The sequence below is a fragment of the Lathyrus oleraceus genome, chromosome 4, assembly GCF_024323335.1.
Source record: "Lathyrus oleraceus cultivar Zhongwan6 chromosome 4, CAAS_Psat_ZW6_1.0, whole genome shotgun sequence".
Taxonomy (NCBI): Eukaryota; Viridiplantae; Streptophyta; class Magnoliopsida; order Fabales; family Fabaceae; genus Lathyrus; species Lathyrus oleraceus.
This window is the reverse complement of record NC_066582.1, coordinates 444,726,376-444,735,085: the sequence shown is the minus strand read 5'-3', so window position 1 is coordinate 444,735,085 and position 8,710 is coordinate 444,726,376. Positions and strand designations below refer to the sequence as shown.

General features: G+C 34.6%; 2 protein-coding genes across 2 annotated transcripts; one reads left to right on the top strand and one right to left on the bottom strand.

The window, feature by feature from the left end:
• The first annotated feature begins 1,720 nt into the window (after nucleotides 1–1,720).
• LOC127075986 (putative UDP-rhamnose:rhamnosyltransferase 1) lies at nucleotides 1,721–3,385 on the top strand. The gene has a single exon (XM_051017534.1). It carries the CDS (start codon nucleotides 1,844–1,846, stop codon nucleotides 3,233–3,235), a length of 1,392 nt encoding a protein of 463 aa, XP_050873491.1. The 5' UTR covers nucleotides 1,721–1,843; the 3' UTR covers nucleotides 3,236–3,385.
• LOC127075985 (mechanosensitive ion channel protein 1, mitochondrial) lies at nucleotides 3,238–8,565 on the bottom strand. Its single transcript, XM_051017533.1, has 6 exons — nucleotides 7,538–8,565; nucleotides 6,968–7,245; nucleotides 5,240–5,340; nucleotides 4,847–4,954; nucleotides 3,829–4,050; nucleotides 3,238–3,722 (listed from the first exon to the last, which is right to left on the bottom strand). Exons 1-6 carry the CDS (start codon nucleotides 8,329–8,331, stop codon nucleotides 3,615–3,617), a joined length of 1,611 nt encoding a protein of 536 aa, XP_050873490.1. The 5' UTR covers nucleotides 8,332–8,565; the 3' UTR covers nucleotides 3,238–3,614.
• Between the last annotated feature and the right edge of the window lie 145 nt (nucleotides 8,566–8,710).

Sequence of the window (8,710 nt, the reverse complement as noted above, 5' to 3'; positions counted from 1 at the left end):
TCGAAAATCATTATAGAGAAGAGGTACTTTGTGATGTTCTTGATATGGATGTTTGTCGTATTTTACTTGGTAAGCCATGACAGTTTGATAATGATATCACTTATCAAGGACGGTATAATGTGATGGTGTTTACATAGGACACACATAAAATTGTTATGGCTCCTATTTTGCATTTTGATAGGAATTAAGGAGGAATGAAGTCTAGTTTCTTGGTGATGATGTAGAGTGAAAAGAAGCTTGATGAGGCTGTTAAAGAAACTAAATTTTTTTGTCCAGTGGTGATTAAAGGGTTGATGGATGTTGTAAATAAGGAAACAACAATTCTAGAAGAAGTGATACGGATCCTAGATGCTTTCAAGGAATTAACCGCATATGAACTACCAAACAATTTGCCTCTAATGCAAGATAAACACATGAAAGTTAATGTTTTCAAGGTGGGACACGATGTGATGGTGTTTCTTCATAAAGAGAGGTTTCCAATTGGTACTTACAGAGCAAGTTGCAATCACACAAGTATGGCCCATTCAAAATGACCCGAAAGATCAACGATAATTCTTATGTGGTAGCTCTCTTGGAGTTCATGAATATATCCAATACTTTTAATGTTGCTGACATTCATTTGCATCAAGCAAATAAGGCTCATTATCAACAAGAGAACTCATACTGAGTTCTTCAAATGTGAAGGAGACTAATGTAGGAAGGTTGCCTTCACGTATAGAAGAAGAAGTCGTGTGTCAGAAAGGTTCGGTAGGATTTGCACAAGTTTGGCGTTCGCTATTAGAATTACTCTTGTTATACCTTTTCAGATAGGGAATCGACATCTGAGTCACTGTCTTTTTCTACACATTTTGAATTAGATGGTTTCCCACCCATTCTTGAACTTCTAGCCATGACACTTTAAGGAACTCCCAACCTAATTTTTGAAGAAGACCTTACCGTGGATCCATATTTGTTAGCTTTTAACTTGTACTTATATTTTCTACTATTGATTTCAACTCTATTACCTTCATGTGGTTGATCAACCTCCACAACCACAAAGTCTTTCATTAGCTCTTTCTTCCTCCTCAAATATTATCTCTCTAGCATCATCATCACTATCTTCACCAATATCTACATAATTTGAAATGAACACCCTATTCGAATTGTCTCCAACTTTGTGCTCCACCCATATATGTCCATCAATATTGTTAGATATGAAATGATTATAAACTTTTGTAGCATGAGAATCATCAGTCAAGTGGAAGAAATCTTCATCAACCCCTTCAATCTTTCTCCATATTTTAACACCACTACCATCATAACCTCATTCTTTTACTAAGCTCAGAGCTTCAAAACACAACCATTTGTCTGAAAATAGAAAGGTAGTATTTGGTGCCCATAAAAAAAAGTAGTATTTGGAGCTTCAACTATTAGTGAGGTTGTACTTTAATTTTCCATACAGATTTTGACCAGAAGCCTCAAAATAGAAAGGTAGTATTTGGTGCCCATAAAAAAAAGTAGTATTTGGTGGTTCACATGAAAAAAAGGTGGTATTTGGTGATCCACGTAGAAAGTATGAAGCTATAAATCCGCCGTATATTGTGTGTCGAACTGTTTTAGATTTTTTCCTTTCCTTACTCTATTCTTAAATGATTTTGTGAATCTTCATGTACTTGTTATATGTGACCATGTGTTTATTTATTGTTGAAGCAAGTTGGTTACGTAACAATTCATGTCATTATGATATCATGCTCTTAACATTTTTTATTTGTATTTGCCACGTTTCAAAACACATTTGATATGTACAAATTAACACTACTTAAGAATTTCATAGTTTGATACATTAACCCAGAAGAGAGTGAAAATGGCTGAGGAAATAATTCATGTAGTGATGCTTCCATGGTCTGCATTTGGCCACTTGATACCATTTTTCAAACTTTCAATAGCCTTAGCCAAAGCTGGTGTTCATGTCTCCTACATATCAACCCCCAAAAACATTCAAAGGCTTCCTAAACTTCCTTCAAATCTATCACATTTGATAGATTTGGTGGAAATTCCATTACCATCATTTAACACAAACCTCTTGCCAAAAGAAGCTGAAGCAACTATGGACATTCCATTTGATAAGATTCAGTACTTAGAAGAAGTATATGATCAACTCCAGCATCCGGTGAAGAGGTTAGTATCCAATTGGTTACCTAATTGGATTATATGTGATTATAATCCTCATTGGATAGTAGAGATTGCGCACGAGTTACATGTAAAGCTAATATACTATTCTGTTGTTTCGGCCGCAACATTAGTGTTCCTTGGACCACCAAGTAACACGATGAAATCTCGATTCTCGCCGGAAAGTTTAACCTCGCCGCCGAAATGGGTGACGTTTCCATCATCGGTTGCTTATAAAAGAAATGAGGCAATTGCTTTTTCTAATAGTGTTCATCAGGAAACTAATTCTGAGGTTAGTGGCATCGAAAGGCTTGTCAAGGTAATTTGTGCTGCTAAAGCTGTAATTTGTTGTAGTTGCTATGAGATTGAAGGTGAATATCTGAATCTATACAAGAAACTAGTTGGTAAGCCTGTGATTCCTATAGGTCTGTTGCCTGTAGAGACGCCACAACGAAAATCAGGGTCAGAGAGTGCGATATTTGAGTGGCTTCATAAGCAAGCAACTAAATCGGTTGTTTTTGTAGGGTTTGGGAGTGAATGCAAATTGAGCAAGGAACAGGTTTCAGAAATTGCTTATGGACTTGAAGTGTCCAAATTGCCATTTTTATGGGGACTGAGAAAGCCTGATTGGGCAAGCAATGATCAAGATTTTCTACCTATTGGGTTTAGTGAAAGGACGTGTGAGAGAGGACTTGTTTGTATGGGATGGATACCACAACAAGAGATTTTAGCACATTCATCTATTGGTGGATCTTTGTTTCATTCTGGATGGGGTTCAGCAATTGAAACATTGCAATTTGGAAACAACCTTGTTGTGTTACCATTCATTGTCGATCAGCCTCTTAATGCAAGGCTTTTGGTGGATAAAGGATTGGCTATTGAAGTTGAAAGAAATGAAGATGGAACTTTCACTAGACATGAAATTGCTAAATCACTTAGATATGCAATGGTGTTGGAAGAAGGAGAGGAGCTTAGAGCTAAGACAAGAGAAGCTGCTGTAATTGTTGGAAATTTGAAGCTGCATCAGGATCATTACATAGCAGAATTTGTCAAATTTCTCAAGGATGTAATCAAGAAAGGCATATGAAGTATAAGAGAATATAAAGGTGAAATATATTTTGATGTTTGTGTAAGACTTGTGTAATCTATAATTTGGTGTTTGTAAACATTCAAAGGCTTCCTGAACATTTGGTAGATTTTATGACCAACATATCTTGCTCATAAATGTATAATTTTTTATACCATTTAGTAAAACAAAATGAAAAATCTGAAGACAAATGATGTCTGACTACACAGTTACAAGTAATGTAAGAAAATTGATTTGGCTGCAAACTGTGGCTATTTCGGCTTTGTTTGGGAAGATCACTTTTTTTAGCTTAGTATAGTTGCAGACTTTGTACATTTAAAACCAGGGCATATCATGTTTTGAAATCAAGCATCTAAAAGTTGTCCTTGCGTTGAGTATGTTACTTAGTGTCATTCCATGTGCTGCCAAGAGCAACACCATGACTCTTAATGACCTGAACTGCTTGCAGGAGAATATCTTGTTCTGCAGCGTAGAACTCATGTTTGCGCTGAAATGAATTATAAAATGAGATAAACAAAAGAGTTAAAGAGGTATAAAATGAGAAGCAAGCATAATATTAAATATCAATTCAGAGACTCAGATGAGTGACTTACCATGTGCTTGAGGTTGTATCCAAGAGTCAATTCTGCAAATGAACTTTCTATACGCGACATGAAACAGTAGGGAACATCTTTTCCTAAGAAAACTTTCGCGTTTGATGTTAACATGCTTTTTACATCATTTGATATCTGGGGAATCTTACTTAAATCCTCAATTTGCAGGGGGATTTTGGTAATAATTGCACGATAATCGGCACGGGACTTGTTCACAATTACCTACAAAGTTAGCATGGAAAAGAGAGTTTTAACCACGACGACTGAAGCAGCAAGTTTTCACAGTCTTATGATCAAAAGCTTAAGCAATAAACACTTTATTGAGATTATAAGGTAACAGTTTATGCATCAGACTGTGCCCGAGGCTGTGTAAATGTGAGGGGTCAGCTTCAAAATTCACATATCTTCTATAGAGAAATTTCCTCAGATATATTCAACCCTAAAATAAATTAATTACAAAATGAAGGTGCAATCAAGTTAGTCAATACTTGGCCACAGTTTGAAAACTTATGAAAAGAATGGTCGGACAAATGTGAAGATAAAATAAAAATTAAACCATGCAGAGGCAGAACATTGTAATGCATTGTCGAATCATTTGACCAATTTTATTCCTCTACATAATAAGTTTTAGTAACAAACACATATTGCTTGAAATACCAGCACTTTTTCCTTCCATGATCCATTCATCTGTACCTATTTCCTAACATACAAATTATGATTTGACAAGCACCCTAGAGAAGAAAGATTCCTGAAATCTTTCAGACAAAATGGAACAATAGATTTACGCATAGATTTAAGTTCAGGATTATATGAAGCCTGCTCAAACTATTGTTGAAAAAGTCGAACAACAGAACTATAACTTGAAGGGGCATTTGAACAGTCAGAAAAAGAGAGAAGCAATAAAGTAGAACTGACTACTCTTAAATTGTCGGACCTACTTCTCTACTTTGCTGAAGTGACTTCGGGATAGTGAGTCAGTTCATAATCACACAAAAAAGAGGGGGAAAAGAAGGCCTACCTGGCTCGAGAAAAAGGAGTTCGGCACAATTACTGGGAACTTCTCAGGACTCAGCAATGATGTGCTAGTAAGACCAATTTCCAGCACTTGACCCTCTATCGATCCAGCCTGCAGTTTGAACAAATTCTCAGATGGATTCAAGAAATATCACACCATCGTTGAAACATACAACTTTCTACATAGTTCAAAATTTTATAAAATTATCTTTGCATTTCCCTAATAGTCTCATCTCATCTCATCTCATAATATCATTGTCATTCATCACCTAAAAAACATAATAGCAAAGAGGGCATACAAGTGTATAACAGATGGCAAATCGGTGGTTCAGAAAATCATATTTCACATGAAAAGTAAACCGGGAATGATCACTGATTTGCATCTAAATCAACATACTTTTATTGTATCTCCAATTGAAAAGGGCTTTGAAAATTGCATGGATAAACCACTGAACACATTGCCAAGTACGTCTCTAGCAGCAAAAGCAGTAGCAACTCCTGTATAACGATTAAGTACAGAACAGTGTAAATTTTGACATCCCTTATTTTATCAGTAGAAAAGTAAATAAGCAACTGAAATAAATGAGAAAAACTCATATAAAATCTTCGCATGTGTGATTATAAGACTCACGAGCTTAGATCAATGGGTAGAGCTTGAGGGTAGTTGATATTTTTCTCAAAAGGAGCACGTGAAAATACAGTGAATTTTATTCCTTTATTTTTCTTAGTTTTGATATTATAACTGCTTTTACAGCTCTAAAACTATATATCTCTGAAGGTTGGGGAATTACTTTTATGAAAGAAGTCATACAATATTAACTCTCAATTGAGTCTCAGGGAGCATAAAACAATTTTAACTTAACTTGTCAAACTTGGAGCTTTTTAATACAGGAAAAGTGGAACTCACCAGTCACCACACTAGGTGTGTGTTTGGATTGGCGGTGAACAAAATTGATTTTGATAGAATTGAGTTTGGTAGAATTGATTTTAACAGAATTGAGTTTAACAGAATTGATTTATGTTTGGATACATTTATGTAAAAGTGATTGTTATCAATTAATGTTGTTTGGATGATTTTTATCAAAATTGATTTTGAATGTATAATTACCAAAATGGACATGGTTAAACACATAAATAAAAAAGACAAAATTAATAATATTTAAACATAATAAAAATTACAAATATATAATAAAATTTGAAATGCAACATAGCACTAAAATATTATTACAATACTAATTTAAATTGAAATATAGTACTAATTTATAAACAATAGCAGTTTGAAAACATAAGCAGTATATCAACACTATAGTTTAATATTGAACAAAATAAATTCTAAGAGGCATTTTATCAAACACTTAGAATGCATTTAGGTGAGCGAAAAAAAAAACAATTGTTTCTTCTCATATTCATATCAGTTGCAGAAGAATTACAAAATACAACCATTATAGAACAAAATTATGAGATTACCTTATTCTTGGAGTAGAATTTTTCCTTGTATTTTTGGTTGTAAGAGATGATGGTGTATATATAGACTTGAAGGTAATAAATCTTAATCAAATTTGGTTTACCAAATTCATTAATACAAAGCAAAGAGAGTAATGAAGGAATTAATACAAAGCAGAAAATTGGAAAGTAGAGAGTATGGTAGCTTGAAAATAGAAGAAACAGTTGAAAAGAAATTAAAGAGGGCAATGAAGGAAAATTGTAAGAACCAAAATATCATAAATGCAGAATTGATTCTTGCTAACCTCAAAAGCTAGGAATTGTAGCTTCTATTGGAATTGCTTCTAGGAGAGTAGAATTGATTTTGGAGAAAAAACCCAAACAAGAAAATAAGACCACTTTTAAGTTTAAAGGAATAAAACGTGAGTTTGGGGCTTCAAGAAGCCAATCCAAACATAGCCTAGATGTCTATTTCTACAGTCTAATGGTGTCAACTCTCTACCAGATTAATTTAATTATCACTTATAAGAAACTTTTATTTCACAAAACCTACAATCTTAATAACAGTTTCCATGCCTCCATCAACATTATAAAAAACCAAAGGTCTGGTAAAAAGAAAGATACTAAAAACTTTTAAGAATGTAAAATCAAACTGATAAAATTCAATAAATCTATTAGTTACCTCCTACGCCACCAACAGTTACAATAGATTGCACAGCCACGCCACAAGCCTCAGCCAAAGCCATTATACCAATCACAAATAGACCAATAGATGAGATTTTGTCTAGAGCAAGCATTTTCTCCCTATCAAGTCCAAGTACACTTTGACTGGACAGCGTCCGTGCAAAAACATTTGTTTTCCATCTATGCAAAAACCATACAAATGAAAGTATCACTGCACCCCTCCAAGTGGGAGCAAGATATTGTGAGGCTATAGCTGTTGGAGCTACCATTACAGCACTGCAGTAAATCAAAATCAACTGTCACACAACCGAACACCTAATAAAAAAATTACACATACAAGGTTTTAAATAAAGGTCTGCGACCGCGATATGGGCCACAACATAACGATTTTTAACATTGTGGAAACCGCAATTGAGGCTTCATCAACCACAATTCTCCACAAAATCAAAGATTCTTACACAGCCGCAGCCGCTATCACGACAACTATTTAGAACCCTAGACACATGCTACAAAAAGGAGAGAAAAACAGGAGAAAGAATATCCTTAAATTTGTAAACAAGCCACTAACATTTGTGAGAATGCCAAGAAAGTAACTAAATATCGCATTGGGTCTTCCATAGCACCCCAAAAGCTTTTCTCATACGGAACTGGCTCCCCAAGCATGTTTCCTTGAAATAGAGCAACGGGACCTTGCATTCCATATTTGTGAAATTTCCTCAAAATCCTCGGCAAAAAGAACCAACCTATTAGTGTAGCCGTTAAAGTACCACCCACTGGAACAACCACCATGTTAAGATAAGGATGCGAATCAAGCAACTGTTGAACATATGGAGTAAGATCATCAGAAGTTTCTTTAATCTTTTCCCCAGCATAAGAAGCCGTCTCTGCAACACTCTTCCATGTATCTTTCACCCTCTCAACCAAATCACCCGAAACAACCGAATCACCACCACCATTATCACTAGCAGCCACTTCCGTTTCACCATTCCCACTTCCTTTCCCACCCAAAGACGACGAATACATTCGACAATTCAACACGCGACTCATCAAAGCAACATTCGACAATTCAACACTCCTCCGGAAACATACCCTAGAGAATCTAGAATCAAACACAGCTTTAAAACCCCTTTCACCAGATACAGAAGCCAAATTGCCAAACTGATTTTGAGCAAACTTCTTAGGTAACTCTAACTTTCCTTCGGAATAACCACGGCTCGACAAATCAACAGAAAAAATCGAAATTCTCGCAAGATTCAAACCCCTGTTAGGGTGACAGTGATAATTTTGAACATTTTGGAAATTGAAACAACCCTTGATTGAACTATGTAGAAACCTTACATGAGAAAACCTAAGAGCAGACATTGTTAAACAAACTAAGAACTCTGCAATTGAAAGAAAACAGCTATGACATTGTTTGATAGGGTTTACTCAATCTGCAAATTCAAGAACACTAATCAGTAATTAATCACAATGCAAACTTAGATTAATTAAATTTGAAAGATTAATAGAGAAAAACTGAGAAAAACTGAATTAATTGATAAGCTCAAAGTATGACTCTTTGCTTGCTTTGAAGGATGACTCTTTTTTTTTTTCTTGAGATAGATTGTAGCGGAACAAATTAATAATAAAAGGATATAGAACCAAAAATTAAAAATAAAAGTTGAACTATATATTTAATGAATTTAATTAGTATATCTTTATTTTAGTAAATTGTTTTTTTTTTTAAATTTAAGAATTTAAT

Coding starts and splice junctions, on each gene's coding strand:
- LOC127075985 (XM_051017533.1), bottom strand. CDS start 8,331: ATGTCTGCTCTTAGGTTTTCTCATGTAAGGTTTCTACATAGTTCAATC. Junction 7,246..7,537: donor TTCTTGGCATTCTCACAAAT/GTTAGTGGCTTG, acceptor GATTTACTGCAG/TGCTGTAATGGTAGCTCCAA. Junction 5,341..6,967: donor AACTGTTGGTGGCGTAGGAG/GTAACTAATAGA, acceptor ATCGTTATACAG/GAGTTGCTACTGCTTTTGCT.
- LOC127075986 (XM_051017534.1), top strand. CDS start 1,844: ATGGCTGAGGAAATAATTCATGTAGTGATGCTTCCATGGTCTGCATTT.